Raw genomic sequence first — 25,782 nt, 5'->3', positions numbered from 1 at the left:
AGTATTGTGTACAAATAATAGAGAATTGAAAATGCATCATGAACTTTCAATTTAGAATTCATGCTTTCTTTCTCCATCATCAATATCATATTTATCTTATAATTATATTATTGTACTCCATATGATAAATAATTATGACCATGAACTTTTGCTCGCTAATTGGTCTCGCTATTTCATTCCTGGTTCTCTCTTTCAAGCTTCTTTCCATCATGGGGATTTCTTCTCATTCCGTTCGTTCTGCTAGCGGATCTATTCCCATCCATCTTTACCTCTCCAACTCCACTACTCCTTCAAGGCACGATTAATGCGCCTTAAACCTCTCTCTTGAGAATTAAAGAGCATTTTTAATGGAGCCTTAGCAACTGAGCTCGTAGGAACAGGGCCCTTCTTCTTTGCAGAAAAGCTTCTGAATTATCATCACGTCAGTAGGCGTAGAAAGCAAATCTTGGTACTGACTTATTAAAAATCTCAAAGAGATTGCTTAGACAAATCTTTTTGTGTGAGGCCGTTGTTTCCCACCTTTCTTACCTTGTTTTTTGGGCTTCAAATTTTGTGACTCATAAGCCCTCCGTATCTAAAGATAGATGGCTAAAGGTCGGGTTTCACAGTTAACTAAAAAGGTGATAGATTGGCTTGGAAAGGAAAGCAAACCCCTTCATTTCCAAGCTTTATTTCTATCTTAATTTTTGCATCTGGGCGCCTATTCATTCTTTTTGGGGTGTATAAAGCCATAGAGAAATTCAGGCATCTATCTTATTGTATTAACGTAACTGGAAGATCAAGATTTCTCCCTGCCGCTCAAGCAAGATCAGACCGGGCTTTAGCGAGAACAACTGTAATTGAATCAGGAATGGAAAGACTTCGCTTCAACTCAATAAATGACGTCAACTTCGTAAGTGCTAAGGCAGAATATATCACCGAAAGGAAAGGTGATAGGGAGCCTAGCCATTTCACTCTACCTGAGTAATAAAGTGAAAACCCCCCTCACGATCGATTAAAAGGAAAGCCACATAGTCCGCAGCGTCTTTCACTGCATTGCATTTGTCGGGGCTGAATCCCCTTTCTTGAGCGCCTTCGCTCGTTGGCAAAACGCCTTGATGCATGCATCTAGTTTGTTGGGGGTGTTCACCTTTCACATACCCAAGCCGTTATATTTTGAGTGGTGAAAAATACTATCCTTTCATCCCTATAAATACACAAACTTAAACCTCAATCACTCCACCCATTTGAATTTTTTTTTCACTTCTACACTCATATGTTGACTCACTGTTGTTCTACAAAATTTTCTGGTGGCTATAGTTGATCACTTTCTTACAGCAATCTTAATTATTGTAGTGTTGTTAAACTTCGGCTCAAGAGTTTTACAAAAAAATAAAAAAGGCAATTGAGATATATTTAGAATTTTGGGAGTTTTTCTATTGTAATTGAGAGTTATTCTTTTGGCAAGAGCTTTCTTTGTTATATATATGATTAAATAATCCTATGTATTAGTTGAAATTTATTTCTTGGCACTAACATTTTTTATGGTATAAGTTGTTGAGTTTAAAAATAATTATATCATTTATATTAAGCATTGTATTTGATTACTCCAAAAGAAAAAAAATTATGTATTAGAAAAAGTAAACAATTAAAAAGTATGAATTATCAAGTGTTGTTGGATAGGTTTGAAGAAGAAGACGAGAAAAATACTTCAAGTTACTTTTGATGGGCAATCAATCTTTTTTAATTCATGTGTTTGTAATAGAAAGTTTGAGGCGGATAACTCAACTTTCTTCTTAATTGACATATTTTTACATTATTTAAGCATCCTCATTTGTAATATCAATATGGAGTGTATTACAAACTCTGTGGTGATCAGAAAATACTTAGTTCTCTCTAGCTTTTATTTTCTTCATGCTTGTTAGGCAGTAGATGTTAGGTACTTCATTAGGATTAGTAAGGTAAGGCCTAGCCCACCTTGCTTGAACTTATCCCTATTGGTATTTTTTATGTTTAATAAAAGGCCACTAGACACTGTCTAGTGATAAATTTGCTGGAAAAAAAAACAATAAAAATAAGACTTTTATTATTTTTTTGTTAGAGTAACCAATATTCTTATCATAAGTACTAATAAATATATGTATTGTATCGAGGCACTTCCTCACTTTCTTCTTCGTATTTCATTTCAATTTTTAATTTATCATGTGATTTTTGCTACCTATATTGTAAATTGTGTTTACTTTTTCTTTCTATCACGACCCAAAAATGGACATGATGATACTTGTCTATTCTCACCAAGACAAGTCAGCCTCAACCCAAAAGAAAATGAAAGAAATTCGGAAATACAATATAATAGAACAAGATAAAGGCAGAAAACTTATTCATTCTAATCAATTTCCCAAAACCTGGTTGTCACGTGTACAAGCCACTAAATACATAAGAGCGGAATTAAAAAATAAATACAAGTCACAGTCTTTGTTTCTCAATTAAAAAAGATCAAGAGAAAGGATGACAAACAATTACCTCTCAAATCCTTCACGAGCCTCGACTATTAGGAGAAAGAGAAGAAGATCACACGGGTCCGAGCTCGAAACCTACATAAGTGTTAGTTATAAGAAGGTAGATCTCAAAGATGTTTCCACCCGATGCATCCTATCAATACAATGATGTATTTTATATCTAAAATTCAAAATAAATATTAGGGAAAATGCATAAGTATCCCCCAACCTATGCCCGAAATCTCAGAGACACACATAACCTTTACTAAGGTCCTATTACCCCCAAACTTATTTTATATATAATTTTCTACCCCTTTTCGGCCTACGTTGCACTATCTTGTGGGCCCAGCGTGTGTTGACAATTTTTTCAAGGATAGTGCCATGTAGGCCGAAAAGGGGTAGAAAATTGTATATAAAATAAGTTCGGGAGGATAATAGGACCATATTAAAGGTTAGGTGTGTCTCAGGGATTTTGGGCATAGGTTGGGGGTACTTATGCATTTTCCCTAAATATTAACAAAAGATGTATCAATTATCTGTTTCTTTAACTCTTAACTCAAACACAAACAAAATAGAACCAACATTTTACGAAAACATAAATGTGAAAATTACTGACCTTTTGTAGGGCAGTTAACTAAGGCGTCAACTTCGACTTCTCGAATCTACTATCTAGAGGTCACAACCTCTTTCAAGACCCAAAGACAGACAAAAAACAAAGAGAAGTTTTGCCCCGTTGAGAACAACAGGGATAAAAAAACCATAAGGCAGAAGGTGTTTGCAAGAGTAAGCAAGAAAAAAGAATGAACAATAATTTTAAGGGTGCAAAGGCAGCGGCTTCCAAAGCTTCTTGAGGATAAAGTTTAACCAAGTATTTATAGGTAGAAATTAGGGTTTCTTGAGCAGAAATTTGATTTTTAGGTTTTGAAATTGGTCAAAGAAATAAAACGTTGGGGAGAACTGTATGTTCACGTGATTGAGAAGACAGTAGCATAGAAATGGAGTATCTACTCTTTGTCTATAGTTGGTGAAAACTTGTTGCTTTCTGAAAATAGGATAGAAGAGGAGAAGATAGGGTTGTGGTTGCACTGGGTCTCGAAACCCTACTAATTTAAAACATGGTGGGGGTATTTAAGGTCTTTCACGAGGTTATCTTGAATTTTAATTTTGGGCTTGAATTAGTTGATGTGGGCTCATTTTGAGAGTATAATATGGGTTGCTGATGTGTTAAGAGATTTAATTGGATGTGAGATATAAGCTAAATGGTTGATAATTTTTTTACTTCTTCAAACTATGTTTTTGATCTTCTAATTTAATAACTAGTATAATATATAATTAATACAAAAAAATAAAGTACTAACTTTACAACTTTTTTGTTAATGATTTTAAAAAAAATATATTGATGTATAACTAATTTCATAACCACTAAAAAGTTTAGAAGATAGCTTTCGTATTTTTTTCTGAAAGAAAATGTAGCGATGACGACGACAACAACAACAACAAGAACAACACCACTAATAACAACAACAACAATAGCGACAACAACAACAACGACAATGACAAGAACGACAACAACAACAACAATGACAACAACGGCAACGCCAATGACAACAAAACGACGACGACAACAACAACAAAACACCACCACCACCACCAACAATAGCTACAACAACACTATCACCACCACCAACATGTCACGCCCCGAGCCTACACCCTGGGCGGGACCGGCACACGGAGACCATTTTTGGCCCCAAGCAAACCCTTGGCCTGGCTTTCTTAACTCAGCGGAAACCTAACTCAACAGAACAACTTAGTGCAAACGCAAGGTTACAAAACAACTTAACTTATAACATCTGGCCACAAAGGCAACTCGAGTCTCAAAATAGAATATTTACATATATATACACAAAAGAGAGACTCAAACTAACTGACTAACTGACTGTCTATGAAGCCTCTAAAGTACTGAGATGGATGTTGGGACAAACCCCATAACATCCTAATAACACAAAACTAAGAATACAAAACAATTGAGTCCTCCGGAAAGCAAGGAGGCTCACCACTGACTCTGAACTGCTCAGTTGGATCAACGACGTGCAGGATGCTGATATGGGGTACTTGTATCTGCATCGTCATAAGATGCAGGCCAACTGGCATCAGTACATTGAATGTACGAGTATGCGAGCTGGAGAACTAAGCAACATAGGTTAGGAGGAAATCTAGAAGAAACTGAATAGCTTACTTGGCTAAACTCAACCTGACTGACTTCTTTCAATATAAGGCAATTTAAAACAAGTGTGATATAGAAAAAGATTGCTTTAAACATGCTATAAACTCTGAGTGTATACAAAGATACGATAAGCCTGAGATGTATATAGAAATACAATGATCTGATGTATATAAAAATACAATAATTTCTGTGTATGAAAATACAATAACTGCTGTGGGAGTTTCTCTAATCGACAACCATCACTTAAGAGCTATAGTGATGATACAGTGATCGACCTCACGCTGCCAGAGCATTTTACACCCGGCCAAAGGTATAAGACTTGACTGCTTAATGGATCCACTAGTCTATCTGGAAAAGGATTCATCTGAAAAGTATGATCCTTTTCCACCCATGGTGGCTAACATGGTTCTATGGGGGCTGTGGGTTCTTTGAACGCTCCCCCAATTCGGTGCTCGATACTACTCCCAAAAATGTACTGGTTCTTATGTTTTTAAAACATATTTCTTCCTGCTGATATGAGATAATTACTCAAAACTAGCCCGAAGGCTCTTTGGAAAATCTCAGTTTCCAACCTTGCTTAAATGTAAAAACATTTCTTTAAAACTTTAATAACTTTAAGAAATGAACTCAACTTTATGTTTTTGAATTAACTTAAAACTCTATACTCTTTACTCGACTTGAAACTTGAGCCTTACAATGAAGTTAAAACGTTCAATAAAGACTCTTGAACAACTCCAAAGACTTGCTTGGACTTACTTCTTAACTTGCTTAACTTGACTCTAACTTCACTTGACTTTGATCCAAACTCGCCTTGAATTGAATCATGGATTCAAGGTATATGATCGCATGATTATGGAGGGGTTCTTGATGTTTAGACGTACTTTGGAGTGTCGGAAACAACTATGAAACATAGGTATAATACCTAGGAACATGCATGAGAAAGTGTGGAAAGAAAGGGAGAAAGTGGCATCCTTGGCGCTCTGCAAGGCGCGGAGCGCCAGCCCTCGAAGCTCAGAAGGCACCTGCTGGTGCTCTGAGAGGCGCGCCGCCCCAAGGGCTGGACTTCAGAGTCCCCTTTGGGGCGCGCTGGCAGGGGCGACACGCCAGACCCTTCCCCAGAAAACCCGACTTTTCTCCCTCTTTTCTCCAACTCTAAACCTCTCTAACCTCAATGGATTCAACCCCAAACACTAAGGATCATAAAACCCCTCAATAAACAAGAGATTCAACTCAAACACACAACCAAATCATGTCCCACAACCAACAATAACTTCAACAACACAATCAACAACATCAACAACACAACCCAACAACTTCAACAACATATCAAATCTTTCTCAATAATAATGAGGTTGGTGTGTGGGGAAAATGATCAACCCACACTAAGAACTCACATACCTAGTAGGGATCACCCCCGATGATATCCACGAGGATCCTTGACGGAAACTCCTTGCTTGATCTTCGCTTGCTCCTCTTCTTCTCCTCTTCTTCTCTTCTTCTTCTTCTCTTCTTCTTCTCTCAAGCCCTAGCTTTCACTCTTTAAAATGGGACCAAAAATGATCCAAGAATCAGCCTAACACAACAATATAATCCCAAAAGAAATGGCTAGGGAAAAGACCAAAATGCCCTTAAATTTCCGGACGGATTCCCTGCCAACTGCCCAAGTTTCAAAGGGCATAACTCGCTCATACGAACTCGGAATCGAGCAAACTCAGTGGCGTTGGAAAGATCATTCCAAGGGCTTTCCAAAAATAACTGGAACTACTCCTAACTCATCCTGAGCTAGGAGTTATGACTGCTCAAAGATGGCCAAAACTCACTGATTTCCCACACTTAACCAAAATTCCAGATTTTAAATTTTTCAAATAAATGACTATTTCCAATTTCAAGCTTTTTCATAGTTATTTCAAATTGCCGGATGTTACAATATATCCCCCTTGGGAACATTCGTCCTCGAATGAGATTACTCTAACAAGGCTAAGGGTGTAACATCAAACTCAAACACCCAACAAGCAATTCATGCAAACAACAACAAGCAACAACATGCTCACTAAAATTTTAAAGAGCACTAAGAAGGAAATCAGTACCTTGGTCTACATTTCCTCCGGATTCAAAGAGATATGGGTATCTCTTCTTCATGTCCTCTTCAGCTTCCCAAGTGGCTTCCTCAACAAATTGGTTCCTCCAAAGGACCTTAACAGAGGCTACATCCTTCGTTCTCAACCTACGAACTTGACGGTCTAGAAATTGCCCAGGAATCTCCTCATAAGATAAGTTATCCTTGATCCTAACACTTTCTGTCGGCAGGATCAATGAAGGATCACCTATGCACTTCTTCAACATGGAGATATGAAATACCGGATGAACCGCTGCTAGTTCCTGTGGTAACTCCAACTCATAAGCAACATTGCCAATTCTCTTGGCTATGTGGTAAGGTCCAATATACCGGGGACTAAGTTTCCCCTTCTTCCTAAACCTCATAACCCCTTTCATGGGGGAAACTTTTAAATATACCCAATCGTCTACCTCAAACTCTAACGCCCTTCTCCTAACATCAGTGTAGCATTTTTGACGACTCTGTGCCGTTTTCAACCTCTCTTGAATCACTTTCACCTTCTCCAAAGCTTGGTGAACTAAATCTGGTCCTATCAACTGTGCTTCACCAACTTCAAACCATCCTATAGGAGATCTACATCTTCTCCCATAAAAAGCATCATATGGAGCCATCTGGATGCTAGAGTGATAACTGTTATTGTAGGCAAACTCAATGAGAGGTAGCTGATCATCCCAATTACCTTTGAAATCGATCACACAAGCCCTCAACATATCTTCTAAAGTCTAAATAGTACGCTCTGCTTGCCCATCAGTCTGAGGATGAAAGGCAGTACTTAAGTTCACCTTCAAACCCAAGCCTTTCTGAAAAGATTTCCAGAACTGTGCAGTGAACTGTGCTCCTCTATCTGAAATAATGGAGATTGGAACTCCATGAAGTCTCACTATCTCTTGAACATATAACTTGGCATAATCTTCTGCTGAATTGATAGTCTTTACCGGTAGAAAATGGGCTGACTTTGTCATTCTGTCGACAATTACCCAAATAGAATCATGCTGTTTGCAAGACTTTGGCAACCCTGTGATGAAATCCATGTTGATCATCTCCCACTTCCATTCTGGAAGTTCTATCCTTTGAGCTAAACCAACGGGCTTTTGGTGTTCAACTTTTACTTGTTGGCAATTTGGACACTTAGCGACAAACTCTGCAATGCCCTTCTTCATGCCATTCCACCAATAAACTTCTCTCAAGTCATGATACATCTTCGTGGAACCCGGATGAATGGAATATATGGAGCTATGAGCTTCTCCCATAATCCTCTCTTGGAGTCCATCCACCATAAGTACACACAATCTACCTTGATACCTCAAAACACCATCTCCCCCTTGTTCAAAAGCTAATACTCTTTGCTTTTGAACATTTGCCTTTAACTCAAGCAAAATGGGATCTTGATTTTGTTTCTCTTTCACTTCTGACACTAGGGATGACTCGGCCCCGTTCGCTACCGCTATTCCTCCTTCTGCGGAATCTGTAAATCTGGCTCCCAGGCATGCCAGTCTGTGTACATCCTTTGCTAATTCTCTCCTTCCTTCTTCAATATGGGCGGTTCTACCCATAGACAACCTGCTCAAAGAATCAACAAGAACATTAGCCTTACCTGGGTGGTAAAGAATACTCAGGTCATAGTCCTTGAGTAATTCTAACCACCTCCTCTGTCTGAGATTAAGCTCTTTCTAAGTAAGCACATATTGAAGGCTCTTGTGATCAGTGAATATGTCGACATGAACACCATACAAGTAATGGTGCCATATCTTCAAAGTGAACACTACAGCCGATAACTCTAAGTCATGGGTTGGGTAATTCTTCTCATGAACTTTCAACTGTCTGGAGGCATAAGCTATAACCTTGCCATTCTGCATTAAGACACAACCCAAACCAATTCTAGATGCATCACAATACACCAAAAGACCTTGAGTACCATCTGGTAGCGTCAAAATTAGAGCTGTAATCAATCTCTTTTTCAATTCCTGAAAGCTTTTCTCACAAACTTCAGACCATTGAAATTTCACTGCTTTCTGAGTCAACTTTGTCAAAGGAGATGCAATAGACGAGAACCCTTCAACAAACCTTCTATAATAGCGAGCTAAACCCAAGAAACTCCTAATTTCAGTTGGAGATGTGGGTCTAGGCCAATTCTGCACTGCCTCAATTTTTTGAGTATCAACCTTAATTCCATCGCCGGACACAATGTGGCCTAGGAATGCCACAGACTTAAGCCAAAACTCACACTTAGAGAACTTGGCATACAACTCCTTATCTTTCAAATTCTGAAGAACTGTTCTGAGATGACTAGCATGATCTTCTTCATTCCTTGAATAGACTAGTATGTCATCAATGAAGACGATAACAAACGTATCTAAATAAGGTTTGAAGACTCGATTCATCAAGTTCATGAAAGTTGTCGGTGCATTGGTCAAACCAAAGGACATGACCAAAAACTCAAAATGACCATATCTAGTTCTGAATGTTGTCTTTGGAATATCACATTCCCTTACTCTTAGCTGATGATAGCCTGATCTGAGATCAATCTTCGAAAAATAAGTGGCACCCTAAAGCTGATCGAAAAGATCATCAATCCTCGGAAGAGGGTACTTGTTCTTGATGGTAACCTTATTCAACTGACAGTAGTCTATACACATTCTAAGGGAACCATCCTTCTTTCTCACAAACAAGACCGGAGCACCGCAAGGTGAGACACTCGGTCGAATGAAACCATTTTCTAAGAGATCTTTCAACTGCTCTTTCAACTCTTTCAACTCTACTGGTGCCATTTTATATGGCGGAATAGAGATAGGACGAGTATCTGGAATGAGATCTATGCCAAAATCTATTTCTCTCTCAGGAGGAATTTCGGGTAGATCATCAGGGAAAACTTCTGGAAACTCTCTTACTATAGGAACTGACTGAAAAGGAGGTATCTCAACACTAAAGTCATGAACTCGGACTAAGTGATAGACACAACCCCTTCGAAACTAACTTCCTTGCCTTAAGGTACGAAATGAAATGACCTTTAGGCACTGCTGAACTACTACTCCACTCTAAGACTGGCACATTTGGAAACTGAAACTTGACCACTCGAGTTCTACAGTCTAATGATGCATAACATGCATGAAGCCAATCCATACCTAGAATGACATCAAAATCTACCATGTCTAACTCAACCAAATCAGCCATGGTGCTCTTGTGATTGATAGAAACAGGATAATCACGATAGACTATTTCTGCTAGAATAGACTCCCCAACAGGTGTAGAAACACAAAAGGGTTCACAAAGTCTTTCAGGGAGAACATCAAACTTATTTGCAACATAAGGAGTTACAAAAGATAAACTTGCTCCTGGGTCTAGCAAAGCATACACATCAAAAGCAAAGACTTTGATCATACCAGTGACAACATTAGGAGAGTTCTCTTGCTCCTGGCGACTGGTGATTGCATAGAGGCAGTTTGCTCTTCCACCTACACTAGAAGTAGCTCCTCTAGGTATCGTCCTGTCTGGTGGGACAACTGAAGAAGACTGTGCTTTATTGCCCCCATTACCCTGCCTATTCTTTGGACACTCTCACATGAAATGTCCATTCTAACCACACCTGAAACAACCAATGGAGCCCTCTCGACAAATACCTGAATGGTTCCTACCACATTTGGCGCAGGCAGGAGGCTTACTACTCCCTTGCGCCACACTACCCAAAGATTGTGCTGGTCTAGCCCTGTAGTCCTTCGAATTCTAGCCATAAAATTCACCTTTGTATCTGGGTGCAGGTGCTCTAGCAGATGATGGAGCAGGTCCCTTTTCCCTTTCCTGAAAGGAGGAACGGTTTGAATTACCTTTCTGCTGCCCGGACTCATCATCGGTCTTGGCTCTCTTACTTCTGAACTCTTCTCTGTCCCTCAGCGTCTCATCCTCAACCTGTTGTACATAGACCATTAACCTGGATATGTCCATGTCCCCGATAAGCATTGCAGCCCTACTTTCCTTACTTGACAACCGAGACAACCCAGCAACAAACAAGCTCATTCTATTTCTCATATCCGCTACCATCTCCGGAGCATAGCGGGATAGTTGGGTGAACTTCAGACTGTACTCATGAACACTCAAAGACTCCTGCTTAAGTGTAAGGAACTCACATACCTTGGCTTCTCTCAATTCTCGAGGAAAGAAATGCCCTAAGAAAGCTTCCTCAAAACCGGCCCAACTCGCAGATGGTGCATTCTCAGCTCTGCCCTCTTTCCACTAGTCGAACCAAGTTTTAGCAACATCCTTCAATTGATACGCAGCTAGTTCAACCCGCTCAGTATCTGCCACATGCATCACATCAAAAATCTTCTTCAACTCCTCAATGAAGTCCTCTGGATCCTCAGAAGTGCTCGAACCCATGAAACTCGGAGGATTCATCCCCAAGAACTCACGGATCCTAGAAGTGTCAGCTCCTTCCTGTCGAGCTCCCCTTTGCTGACCAATCTGATTAGTTACAGCTTGACTCAGAATTCTAATTGTCTCTCTAAACTCGGCATTAGAAACTTCCCCTTGATCTTGCACTCCCGGGGCATAAGGTACCTTTTGCTCATCCACATAACGTCTAGGAAGGCGCCCTCTGCCAACTCTTCGTGGAGGCATGACTATCTGAAAACACGCGTAAACACAGATTAAAAGGAAACTTTGTAGAGATCAACTCTAACGCACGAGATGAGTGTGAAATAAATGAGAAATCTTCCTAAATGTTATAGCCTTCCAATTATAGATGTGGCGCGCTTCACATCGATAACTAGGACTTTACAGACACGACTTAATAGACTCCCTAGGACCCTTGAACTCTGTGCTCTGATACCAAGTTTGTGACGCCCCGAGCCTACACCCTGGGCGGGACCGGCACCCGCAGACCATTTCTCGCCCCAAGCGAACCCTTGACCTGGCTTTCTTAACTCAGCGGAAACCTAACTCAACAGAATAACTTAGTGTAAACGCAAGGTTACAAAACAACTTAACTTATAACATTTGGCAACAAAGGCAACTCGAGTCTCAAAATAGAATATTTACATATATATACACAAAAGAGAGACTCAAACTAACTGACTGACTGACTGTCTATGAAGCCTCTAAAGTACTGAGATGGATGTTGGGACAGACCCCACAACATCCTAATAAAACAAAACTAAGAATACAAAACAACTGAGTCCTCCGGAAAGCAAGGAGGCTCACCACTGACTCTGAACTGCTCAGTTGGATCAACGACGTGTAGGATGCTGATCCGGGGTACCTGTATCTGCATCGTCATAAGATGCAGGCCAACTGACATCAGTACATTGAATGTACGAGTATGCGAGCTGGAGAACTAAGCAACATAGGCTAGAAGGAAATCTGGAAGAAACTGAATAGCTTACCTGGCTCAACTCAACCTGACTGACTTCTTTCAATATAAGGCAATTTAAAACAAATGTGATATAGAGAAAGACTGCTTTAAACATGCTATAAACTCTGAGTGTATACAAAGATACAATAAGCCTGAGATGTATATAGAAATACAATGATCTGATGTATATAAAAATACAATAATTTCTGTGTATAAAAATACAATAACTGCTGTGGGAGTTTCTCTAACCGACAACCATCACTTAAGAGCTATAGTGATGATTCAACGATCGACCTCATGCTACCAGAGCATCTTATACCCGGCCAAAGGTATAAGACTTGACTGCCTAATGGATCTACTAGTCTATCTGGAAAAGGATTCATCTAAAAAGTATGATCCTTTTCTACCCATGGTGGCTAACATGGTTCTATGGGGGCTGTGGGTTCTTTGAACGCTCCCCCAATTCGGTGCTCGATACTACTCCCAAAAATGTACTGGCTCTTATGTTTTTAAAACATATTTCTTCCTGCTGATATGAGATAATTACTCAAAAACAGCCCGAAGGCTCTTTGGAAAATCTCAGTTTCCAACCTTGCTTAAATGTAAAAACATTTCTTTAAAACTTCTTTGGGAATACATAGTTCCCTAATAACTTTGAGAAATGAACTCCACTTTATGTTCTTCACTTAACTTGAAACTCTATACTCTTTTTACTCGACTTGAAACTTGAGCCTTAGAATGAAGTTAAAACGTTCAATAAAGACTCTTGAACAACTCCAAAGACTTGCTTGGACTTACTTCTTAACTTGCTTAACTTGACTCTAACTTCACTTGACTTTGATCCAAACTCGCCTCGAATTGAATCATGGATTTAAGGTATATGATCGCATGATTATGGAGGGGTTCTTGATGTTTAGACGTACTTGGAGTATGGGAAACAACTATGAAACATAGGTATAATACCTAGGAACATGCATGAGAAAGTGTGGAAAGAAAGGGAGAACATGGCGTCCTTGGCGCTCTGCAAGGCACGGAGCGCCAGCCCTCGAAGCTCAGAAGGCACCTTCTGGTGCTCTGAGAGGCGCGCCGCCCCAAGGGCTGGACTTCAGAGTCCCCTTTGGGGCGCGCTGGCAGGCGCAACGCGCCAGACCCTTCCCCAGAAAACCCGACTTTTCTCCCTTTTTTCTCCAACTCTAAACCTCTCTAACCTCAATGGATTCAACCCCAAACACTAAGGATCATAAAACCCCTCAATAAACAAGAGATTCAACTCAAACACACAACCAAATCATGTCCCACAACCAACAATAACTTCAACAACACAATCAACAACATCAACAACACAACCCAACAACTTCAACAACATATCCAATCTTTCTCAATAATAATGAGGTTGGTGTGTGGGGGAAAATATCAACCCACACTAAGAACTCACATACCTAGTAGGGATCACCCTCGACGATATCCACGAGGATCCTTGACGGAAACTTCTTGCTTGATCTTCTCTTCCTCCTCTTCTTCTCTTCTTCTTCTCTCAAGCCCTAGCTTTCACTCTTTAAAATGGGACCAAAAATGATCCAAGAATCAGCCTAACCCAACAATATAATCCCAAAAGAAATGGCTGGGGAAAAGACCAAAATGCCCTTAAATTTCCGGACGGATTCCCTGCCAACTGCCCAAGTTTCAAAGGGCATAACTCGCTCATACGAACTCGGAATCAAGCAAACTCGGCGGCGTTGGAAATATCTTTCCAAGGGCTTTCCAAAAATAATTGGAACTACTCCTAACTCATCCTGATCTAGGAGTTATGACTGCTCAAAATTGGCCAAAACTCACTAATTTCCCACACTTCACCAAAATTTCAGATTTTAAATTTTTCAAAAAAATGACTATTTCCAATTTCAAGCTTTTTCATAGTTATTTCAAATTGCCGGATGTTACACAACAACAACAAGTCATAAAATGTATTCGTTGATAAATTTTCAAGGACTCAAACTTTTCAACTTTTCCAAGGCTCTTCCATGACTGGCCTCCTACAAACCATGAGACCTTGTACCGTCCGTAGCTAGGCTTGTACAACATGCACCAACAACTCTTTCATATTTTTCCTTTCCAACTCAACTTACCAACTTTCGAGGTGTTACAATAACCCATTTGCAAAGAATTTTTAATTGGGTTCTATTTAATCTTCAATTTCAATCCAGACTCTTTATTTGTATTGGCTTAATATATATTCTCATATTAAGTATGAATTATAATCTATTTTATATGGATTTATTTATGCATATGTATCTTATTTTTTAATTTACTTAGAGTTAAAATTCAATTTGTGGTTATAAAAATAAATTAAAATATGTTAAAATTATTGAGAGTAAGCGGGTTAAATTGGACGGGTCATTACCTAACCCATTTTTTAGCCCATTTGAGCCTAAAGTAAATTTAGGCGGGTCATGACCCAATCTGATTTCTATTTCAACCCATTTTATATCCTCAAGTTAAACTAATCCACCCATTTTGCGTGTAGCCCGCTGTAGTGGTCGCGCTATAGCGATATGTTTCGTGCTATAACGGCCTCAGCTTTTCAGCACGGATAGTCTTTGGTAAAACAGTCACAACTTTTTAGTCCGAACACCAATTGAAGCAAACTTGGTGGCGTTGAAAAGAAGATTCATAGACCTTTAATTTGATAGTTGATGGAACACCTAATTCATTATAGGCTGAGAGATATGGTCTTTTGAAGTTTACTATAGATTAAACTTAAGCCCGAAACAAAATCAGTAAGACACTTTCAACTTAACTTGTGATAGGGGCATTGTACGACCTTAATTCACAACTAATGCACTCCCATATCAAGGAATTGGTCCTAACCCTGTGACGGATAAGATTCGTATATCTTCACCGTAGATATTTTCAGTAATGACGGAATAGGTAGTTACATTAACAAAACAATATATATATATATATATATATATATATAGGTGAGGAAATAGTATAAACTTGAAGGTTTGTTTTACTTCATGAATATTGAGTAGGCGTTTCGTCCAAACGGGAAATTCTATGAAATTATTTCTTACCTGTTGTGAAAACAACATAAAAATTCGTTCAAAATGAAACAACACCTACAATGCTCAAAGAAAACTAGTAAAATTAGAAGTGTAATTTTGTGAGATAAACCACTCACATGTCACTGTCACCCAAAATGAGAAGAAAAAAAAAATGTATTTTTGCGAAAAAATCATTTAATCGATGGATAAGGCTTTGACAAAGAATGCCAAATGATAAAAGTGTAGTAGTGTACTGACAATCTATTCTACAACTAATAAAGGGTAAAATAGTCAATAAACTTTTGATGTGAATTTTTATATTTTAACTTTTGATTTTGTGGCTTCTTATAGTATTATTATATAAAATTTATATAGACCTAACTCTTGTTGATAATAAGGTACTTAGTACCTTTAATTTGTTGTATCCTACCAAGTTCGTCCATTGAGTCTATATAACTTAAGAAATTTGGCAAGAATAAATTATATTAAATAGCTTTGAAAAACTCTATTCATAAGTAAAAAAATTTTCATTACACGTTTATTTCAAATGTGGAAAATTAAAAAAAATATATTAATGAGTAATGAAGTACTATAAATATAAGCTTTAGAAGATGAAAATAATGCATTATAATTTAAAAAGATATTCATTTGAAAACGTTACTGCAATAAATTACTTACAATTAAATGCTAAAATAATAAAGTTCAGTATTTTAAGATAAACTTTCAAATATATATAATATATTAATAAATGAAGTAATATTTTCTTTGTACCCGAGGTCGGATAATTCGACATGATTATCGTTTGGTTTGAATGATAAATTGACTTGAGGGAGTAATATTCATAAGCAACAAAATTAAAATTAAACTTAGCCAGAAATCTTAAAAGTCACTCTTGAAACTTCAAGTATCACTAAATTTTAGTAAGTATTAAAAGGGTAATTATCAATTTATTGTGAGTGGTTTTTACGTTTTTGTACATTGAACTTTTATGAAGCTCTCTAACCATTAACAAACTTTTAGTTGATCCAATTATGTCTATCTAACATTCTAACTACTTTATTGTATTTAAAGAGCTAATTACTATTTTGTAATTATTTTTCATTTAAATTACTCAAATGCATTTCAATCTTTCAATGAATTAATTTAAGTTTAAAGAGTAAAGAGTTCAACTTTTAATTGACATTTTGATAAATTCAATTTTTTAGCATTTAAAGTTCTTACTTAGAATATTATATATATGAGATATCAACATAAATTAAGAAGATGTTGTCTAATAAAATAACATTTGTAGATGTTGTACCATTTTTATTTGCTAAAAAAATGATTTTTTTTCTAAATTTTAAATGTGGATGATAAGATTTTTAAGGAAATTGCTTTGAAATCTTAAAACAACATTCCATATTTATAGCAAAAAATCTAGGACATCTCTGCTTGAAACAATAATAACATCATGTTAAACTTAATACTTTATTATGTTTAAGAAGTTAAATAACATATTTGAACTGATAAAATAACAAACCAATAATGAAAATGTATATGCTTGAATAATAGGACAATGCAATAAGAATCTTTGTCTATCATTACATGTTCTATTAATTTATCAGTCACAAACTTAAAAAAATTATGAAAAGAAAATTTATAAAAATTAAAATAAAGAATGAAAGTTAAAGAGATAACATTTATAATATCAAATCAAATTAACGTGAAAAAAAAAATAAAATACACATGTGATCAGATTATACAAAATAAAAAAAAGTTATGCAAAGCAATATATCAATAAGAAAAAACATACCAATGTATAAAAAAATTACAGAAGAACTATATATGAGATGATGAAACACAAGTATGGTGGATTAACATTTTCTATCCAATTTATAAAGGAAGAAATTGTGTACATGAAAAATTGTGATGTTTTTAATTGTAGAAGCTAAATGGTTTAAAAATTAAAGTCAGAAGTGGAAAATGATAAGTTGTAACATTTAACCATGTTTTTGGTCTAGTTTAATTGTCACTATTGATTCAACTTTAATTCACAGGTTAGTAAAATAATTTTTAATTAAGAAAATTACTGAAGGGAATTTTCGTAATCCAACTTTGAACTTTAAATCTTTTCACTATATATGTCCTTCAATTCATCCATACGTATTGTTCACCCTTAATTAGAGGTCTCGAGTTCGATCCTTGGTATGGAGAAAACTGTTCCGAGCGCCACCCCCGAATGGGCCCTATATTACACAATTCAAATTTAGTCGGGGCTTTAATATGGACTCCGAACACCGGATGGAAAATCAAAAAAAAAAAATCTTCATTGTTTAGTTAGGATTTGCCATGATAAAATAATGCTAATTATATTTTTAAAAGTTCAATGTCATTTCCACAATATTGTGTGATCCCTTTTCTCCATTTCACCCTTTAAAGAAAATAAAACAAACCTAAATTCATCTATTGGAGCTAATTCAAATTGACTAAGAAGAAATAATTGAACTTTCCTTGCTTTTGTAACCACAAATGTTTCCTCAAGTGATATAACTATCAATTAAAGTATCTTTCCAATTAACTACTTTGTGATACAAACTTAAAATAAAGAGTGAAGATCAATGTGCAACACACGTTCACGATAACTAGTCCAATATTAGAAGTGAAACACCCCAAGTAAAATGTTTAAAAGGATAATTTTGTTGTGTTATGCTTCTGCAAACTTGAGATGGCAAAATAGTCGTCTGTAGTAGCTAAGCGTTCATCCTGATAACAATTGTGTTGTGTAATGTAATACATTACGTCTAATTGATTAAGGCCTGGAGGGATAGTATTCTATATAGATTAGGCTTGTTGCAACTCTATTAGTCCGTTTGATGTTCGAGTCCTTTATCACTGCATATACACAAGAGTGGAAAACTTGGTGTTTGATTGCTTTCAAGGATTTTGCATCACAAGTCACAAGCAATCATCAACTGAATACTCAAAATAGACAGGTAGAAAAATATTCAAACAGCCAATTGGAGGGGCCATCATTTGGCTCATTTAGTTCAAAAGATGCATTACTAAACTTGGCAAATTTAAAACTATCCTAGATTGCCAATAGGTCGCTAATTAGGTAACAGAGAAAAGATAGTCTAATTCCTTAGTTCAAAAGACATATTTTTCACTTAGTTCCTTCAGCAGAGAAACTGATCACTCCTTCCCCTCCTCCACAGGAGATTCAACGGCACTATCCACTGAAGCCACTGCACACTGAGAAGTGCTTCCATTTGATGCATCCCCCTGCATATCATTGTTTCCCATTGGTGGTGGAGACACAAAGTAACCATGGTGATGCGCCATTTGGTTCTTCAACAACAAAGGCTCCCCTCTCAGGGATTCACTCTCACCACCATCAAACTCACGATATTGATGCAAGTACAAAGTCAAGGGTTCAATGTAGTCATCAAAACCAACCTTGCTCATGGCCCATAGAATGTCTTCAGGGGTGATGGTCTTGCGCTGCTCACTCTGGCAACGATCGTTGGCTTCCAATGTTATGAAGCTGATGAACTCAGAGACACATTCTTGTATGGTCTGTTTGGAGTCATCGGATATTTTGGCATGGGAAGGAAGGATCCTGCGCATGATTCTGACCACGTTTGCTATTGGCATGAATCGGTCTTGCTCCCGAGTGATGCATTCAGTAATTGCCTGGTTGAGATGAGCAGGCATTCCCATGCTTCTCTCCATATCTTAGTTCCACACAACAACATCAGAGTGAAATGGAAAAGAAGTATAGTATATACATATATATATATATATATATATATATCACATCAAATATTGATCTAATTTCATCACAACTAGCTAGGTTTTTGTAGTCTAATTAAACATTATTAAATCACATTTGCTATCGACTAACTTTTCAAGTGTTGAAGCAATTACAGAACTAATGGCATGCGTATACACATATGTTTCACTAATTATTAGCTGGATATGAGAGTAATATTACTGTAAGACGGCACTATGAATTGCGGACAATATTCACATAAACACCAAAAACACATATTATTTCGACAAAAGAGAAGGCCAGTGTGAATACATACTAATTAAAGTAAATATAAAACGCTTCATATATAGTTTTCATCATCTATCTTATTTTGTCTGATCTTCAACTAACTTTGGCATTTATCAAACCATCCAAATTCACCTCCGATCAAAAGCCTTTTTATTTTACCATCAATATGATATAGGAAAAAAACAAAATTGCATCGTAACGGACACTACACTACCCACTGTTTTCATATACTCTATATTTGTAGTTCTAGTTGTTCTTAAAGTTATATGCAATGCTTCTTAATCCTTGGATAAAGAAATTCTAGTTAGATTTTAATTAACTTCTTAAAATGCCTATTTGTTCTGATGATAAATTTGTTCTGTATTTTAATTTTATGGCAAAAGCAGAGAGTAATAAAAATAAAACCTGTCTAATTTGTGTAATACAACTTGCTGGTTTTCAAACTTGCTAGCTTTAGTCGGTTTCTTTCTCACTCTCTTTTTACTAATCGCATGGATGCCACTTGTTCCCCTTTTGTCTTAAAAGTTCCAAAAGAAAACAAGAAATGGCCGTGTTGATCACCATTACCATGAATCGATCTATTGATCTTTGATAAATAAGTAGATTTGTAGATATATATATGGAAAAAATTATGCATATATAGTCTCTAGATAATTAAAGACGGGTGTATAGTAGATGAAGATACAACAAGATAAGAAACGTACGCAAGTTGGAGCTCTTCATCTAAAGAAAATAATGAAAAATTCTGAAGAATGACTGAAAATTATAAGCTCTCCTAAAATTTCGTTCACAAATGTTGTCTGAAAGAGTGATGTGTATGAACTGTACCCCTACCTTGTGAAGGTAGAGAAACTGATGCTAGGCTCGAGTAAGTATATCAAAATCAAATATATAAAACAAATACAAAGTTTCAAGAATGTTCTATGGAGAAGGGGAATGCATTTACAAAAGTAAAAGAGATGCTAGGTAGCATACCAGGGGAAGGGGAACGGGCAGGGGTTGGTTGTGGGAATCTGCGATAGCTATGAAATCCTCCATTTCCTGAACCAACACGATTATCATTAGTCATCTCTCTCTCTCTACAAATATGTATCTCTCTCTAAATATATAAAGTAAGTGGCTCTTGGCAAGTGATACTTCTAGCTACAACAATTAAGAGAAAGGGGGGACACATAGCAACAGGGCGTAGTGAACGAGGTGAAGGTATTCGCCCGGATAAATAGGCATTCAAGTTGGACAGATGAGCATTGACCAAAAACGAAATAACTATATACCACTACTTCTTCCATCCCAAATGTTACTTTATCTCATTTGACGCCCATTAAGGAAAATAACAAATTGAAGTATAATTTATTAAGTTACCTTTAATTATTTGATGTTTTTTGAGAATTGAGCAATATTAAAAAGTAGTTCTTTAATACGATGAGTATAGTTGGAAAAACATACTAATTTTGTCCTGAATTCCTACAATATTTTGGGAAAATTTATTTTGCCTACAATATTTTGGGAAAATTTATTTTGGCTAAAGTGCCACTTATTTTGGGAAAGAAGGAGTATACGTTACTTATTGTTTAATTTTCAACCATTTGGCCATTTCCTATTTACATTTCTCCTTTCTCAACAATTTATAGTTCCAATCCTATTCAAACCGACCCCATTCATTCAAATTCAGAAAAAATTGTTTCGAGTGACTCGTTATCCAGAGTGTGTAGAGTTACCCACGTCAGTTGTGGATAGTGATGACAAATGCGCGAATTGGTTCTGGTTTTGGAGGATTGAAGATGGATTGGATTGGATTGGATTTGGATCTCTTTGTATGACCTTGGAGAATGCTCAACTGATCAATTACCTTTTGAGGTTAAGTCCACCGTTCTTTTTATTAAAAATTATTTTATCAAGTGTAGGTAATTCGATCATAAACACTATTTGATTTCACAAATTATAGGTGAAATTAGCATACTAGTATTAATGAATGTACCAAGTTGATCTAACGAAATTTTGGTAGATTAAGTATAGTCAGAAAGGAATTAGCAACAATATACTACAGAATCCTTCAATCACCAAGAAAAGCCACACATTTAAGTGATCATAAAACCCCTGAAAATGTCTGAATAGCAACTTTGTAACCATTTATGAAATTTAGCAATATTGAATGCAAACTTTTATCATCCACAATGGAACATCTTACGAATGACAAAACAAATCCGACTATAAATGGGACAACATCGAACACATAGCATAATAAATTTTGTATAGCAACTTCCAGATCAGTTTAAATATGATATCAACACACTTTAAGAAAAGAAGTCGTACGCAATATGCCACTTGGAGAACAGGTTTTAAATGCAGCTAATTAGCAGTTTCCTTTTTCCTTAAAGTTTGTGGCATTGCTTAATTTCTGGCACTGTTCAATGATCATCCTCTCAAGTTTCGGAGAATGAGAAAAGAGGAATCTTATTAAGTACATTTCAGTACTTGATCCCTTGAATATCACAACCTCACTGAATCAATCTCAGAGCATCATTCACACAGTTTTTATCCATTGAAAAGTAAGAAAACAGCTCCGTTTTCTGACTCAATGTTTCATCAATCTGAAGAAAAAGTCTTTTAATAGTCGACCTACATTACCAAAGTTAAAAATATAAAGTGTAACAATAAAACTTAAGGGAAATATGAAATTATGAAACAATATTTTCAGGCTTCGCAGTTTTAGTGACTGGCGAAGCCTGTCTGGCACATCAACCGAGCAAAGTTTCTGAAACAAAAGATGCCAAAAATAAAACTATGGAGTGTTGGTTACAACAGCTACGAAAATAAAACAAGGCAACATAATTTTCATACCTCTAGGATGCTCAATCCTCATTAAAACACTACACTGTTATTTTGTAGCTGCTAAGGATAGACAAGTTCTCAAGTTTTGGAGAAACCAAATAAACACAACCAACATCAACACAAAATCTCAACTCCAAAGTCTCGAGCATTGGCAAATTAATTGTTTTTTTTATCCTATATCACAGGCAATTGCAGAATGCTCTAACTGAAGACTAACAAGATTGGGGAATTGGGTACCAACAGGCAGCTTAAAGATTCACTTTGATAGCTTCAACCTTCAAATATGTCAATATTTCACAAGTAAATATACAATTAGGCAAAACATATTTTTATCTAGATTAAGCTTCTAGATACCATGATTTGATACAAAGATGATGAATTGATCCACATCGGACTGTGCTTAAGTGTCTATCTCGGATATAAGATAGAATTCCAGAATATTTCTAGTATGTTAAGCATGAAAATTTTATGAATTATGCTTGCAGCAGAATCCTCAATGTAAGATACATACTGAAAAAACAGGGGATCAAACACAGGACTAGGTTGTGTAGACCATAACTGTTAACTATGGTAAAGAGTTAGCAAGCTGTATGGTTAGGATCAACCAATTAAGTAAAGTTAGTTAGTTAAGAAGAATGCTTAGGTGGCGTTAGTTAGTTACAAGTTGTTAAAGATATTTTGTATCTTCCTAGTGTTAGACTAGTATATAATGCAAAGCTGTACAGATTCAATGTATCAATTCAGTTTCACAATCAATACAATTAAATTTATGGAGTTTGCATGGTATCAGAGCTCTCGATTGTAGGAAGCTGATTGTCTAGCAGTGGCCATTACATTCAGATTCACCAACAGCTAAAGGTGAATTAAGAGAAAGCATCTCAGAGTCGAAGCTAGCTACAGATGGCGATTGAAACTACAACTGAAGGGACTGGAAATGGAGCTACAAGCACTGGTAATACCAGCTCAGTCACATTTCCTGTGATTGATCACAATCATTCACTCTTTCTTCGGCATACTGATACTCCAGGTAGCTCTTTAATCTCACTTCAGTTAACAGGCTCAAAAAATTATGCATTGTGGAGTCGACCCTTTAGAATTGGTCTGGTAGGATGAAGCAAGTTAGGATTTGTGAATGGAAGGTTTCCTAAATCTATGTTTGGTCCAGAATTGTTTGATCAATGGGAGATATGTTGTTGGGAAGTAGGAGAACATATAAAGTAGTTTTGATGATTGATAAAATGAACATGGTTCACTACTTGTTGTCTTATGTGTACTCTATCAGGTAGGGCTGCGTATCGGTCAGTTCGGTTTGGTTTTGAAGTTAATCGGTTTGACTTATTGGTAATCCGTTTGTAGAGATGTTAAACCATTATAGAACCATTAAGATATTGGCTTATTGGTTCGGTTATTGGTTTAACCGTTAAGATTTTACATAAAAAATAATTAAAAATCACTTAGAAACAAGGTGACAAACCAAATGAACCATGCACATAAGTCCATAAGTTACATCTTGTTCAAAGCAAATACTTTTATATTTTATAATAACCAAGAGTTTCAGACAAGCAGAAATAAAAGTAGGAAACCAAACTCTAAGTCAAGGACTGTATATACAAAATAGTATAAATATAATTATTTAATTTACTATCGGGTTATCAATTAATCCGTTAAGAAAAAACTTCAAACCGTTAAGAACTGATAACCCGATAAGAAAAAAAAATCAAAACCGTTATCAAAACCGCTAAACGAATAACTCATTATTGATAAACCAATAACTTTTTTCGGTTCTGTAACATCCGACAATTTGAAGTGGCTTTGAAGGAGCTTGAAATTTGGAAATATTCATTTTTTTGGAAAAATTTTAGAATCTGGAAATTTGGTTTAAGTATGGAAAAAAAAATGAGTTTTTGGCCAACTTTGAGTAGTTGTAACTCTTAGCTCAGGATGAGTTAGGAGTAGTTCCAGTTATTGTTGCGAAGCCCTTGGAACGATCTTTCCAACGCCACTTAGTTTACTTGATTCCGAGTTCGTATGAGCGAGTTATGCCTTGTAGAAGTTGGGCAGTTGGAAGGGAAATCCGTCCGGAAATTTAAGGGCATTTTGGTCCTTTCACAAATCATTTATTTGAGCTCATATTGTTGTATTAGGATGATCTTTGGATCATTTTTGTCCCATTTTGAAAGAGAAAGAGTTAGGGTTCTTGAGATTGAAGAAGAGAAGAAGGAGAAGAAGAAGAAGAGAAGAAAGAGGAGATCAACAAGATCATTGTGGATTTTTGTCGGGGGTGATCCCTATCAAGGTATGTGAGTTTTTTTCGTGTGGGTTGATCCTTTCCCTCACACACACCAAGTTTATTCTATGATTTGAGAAGAGATTGGGAATTGTTGTTGAAGTGTCGAAGTTGTTAGTTGTTGTTGATATTGTTGTTGAGGTTGTTGAAGTTATTGTTCGTTGTGAGACTTGATTGGGTTGTGTATTTAAGTTGAAACCTATTGTATGTTGAGGGGATTATGATTCTAAGAGCTATGACCCTTTTGAAGTTTGATTCACCATCAATTCGCAGAAATTTCTGGGCTGACGATCCCCATCTACGGGCGTGACCTACGGACCGTAGATCGATTGACGGTCCGTACTGGTCAACCGTCAATCGGGACAGAAGTTGGGTTTTTGGGGCATCGATCTACGGGCACGACCTACGGTCCGTAACCTGACCTACGGACCATAAGTCCGGACCGTAGGTCAACACTTAGTCTTTTTTTTAAAATGAATTCTGGGGAAGTCTCTGACGCGATCTACAGACCTGCAGTACGGACCATAAGTCCATCTACGGTCCGTCGATGGCGTCCGTAAGTCCCATCTGTGTCACCAGAAATCTGAAGTCTCAGCCAAGTTTGTAACATCCGACAATTTGAAATAGCTTTGAAGATGCTTAGGATTGGAAATTTTCATTTTTTGGAAAGAATTTTAAAGTTTTGGAAATTTGGCTAAGTATGGAAAAGGTAAGTTTTTGGCCAACTTTGATCAGTCGTAACTTCTAGCTCATGATGAGTTAGAGGTATTTCCAGTTATGGTTGCATAGCCCTCGGAACGATCTTTCCGACGCCGCCGAGTTTGCTCAATTCCGAGTTCGTATGAGCGAGTTATGACCTTTGAAAGTTGGGCAGTTGACAAGGAAATCCGTCCGGGAATCATTAAGGGCATTTTGGTCTTTTCCCTAGCCTTTTATTTTGGTTATATAGATGTGTTAGGCTGATCATTTTGATCAGTTTTACCATTTTAAAAGAAGTGAGAGTGAGGGTTTTGAGAGAAGAAGAAGAGAAGAAGAAGAGAAGAAGAGGAGATCAAGCAAGGAGATCATCGTGGATTTTCGTCGGGGGTGATCCCTACCAAGGTATGTGAGCTTTTAGTGTTGGGTGATCCTTTCCCCCACACACCTAACCCCTTTTATTCATTAAGAAAGGATTGGCTTTGTTGTTAAAGTTGTGAGTTGTTGTGGTTGAAGTTGTTAAGGTTGTTAGTTGTTGTTGTTGAAATTATTGTTGGTATTGTTGTTGATTGAAATGTTGAGATTCTTGATGATTTGGGACTTGTTTCCGGTTGGGGTTTTGAGTTGAAATCTATTGAATGTTGAGGGATTTCATGTTTCTAAGTGATTGGGGCTGGAACCCTTGAAGTTAGAAAGTTTAGAGTTGGTAACGTGAAGGAGAAA

General features: G+C 36.8%; 2 protein-coding genes across 3 annotated transcripts in view; both read right to left on the bottom strand.

Moving 5' to 3' along the window:
- The window catches only part of LOC125867599 (nuclear transcription factor Y subunit B-1-like), a 38,474-nt gene extending 34,918 nt beyond the window's left edge, over positions 1-3,556 (bottom strand). For both annotated transcript variants that reach the window (XR_007446657.1, XM_049548151.1), the window contains exons 1-2: positions 3,094-3,556; positions 2,503-2,573 (exon numbers count right to left, since the gene is read on the bottom strand). The gene's annotated coding sequence lies outside the window, so the exon portion shown is untranslated. The remainder of the gene's footprint in view (positions 1-2,502; positions 2,574-3,093) is intronic.
- A 14,820-nt stretch (positions 3,557-18,376) lies between these two features.
- LOC125867962 (nuclear transcription factor Y subunit B-6-like) lies at positions 18,377-20,313 on the bottom strand. Its single transcript, XM_049548552.1, has 2 exons — positions 20,220-20,313; positions 18,377-18,918 (listed from the first exon to the last, which is right to left on the bottom strand). Exons 1-2 carry the CDS (start codon positions 20,311-20,313, stop codon positions 18,377-18,379), a joined length of 636 nt encoding a protein of 211 aa, XP_049404509.1.
- Between the last annotated feature and the right edge of the window lie 5,469 nt (positions 20,314-25,782).

The sequence above is a fragment of the Solanum stenotomum genome, chromosome 6 (genome assembly GCF_019186545.1).
Source record: "Solanum stenotomum isolate F172 chromosome 6, ASM1918654v1, whole genome shotgun sequence".
In the NCBI taxonomy this organism is placed as follows: Eukaryota; Viridiplantae; Streptophyta; class Magnoliopsida; order Solanales; family Solanaceae; genus Solanum; species Solanum stenotomum.
This window is presented reverse-complemented; position numbering and strand designations above follow the sequence as displayed.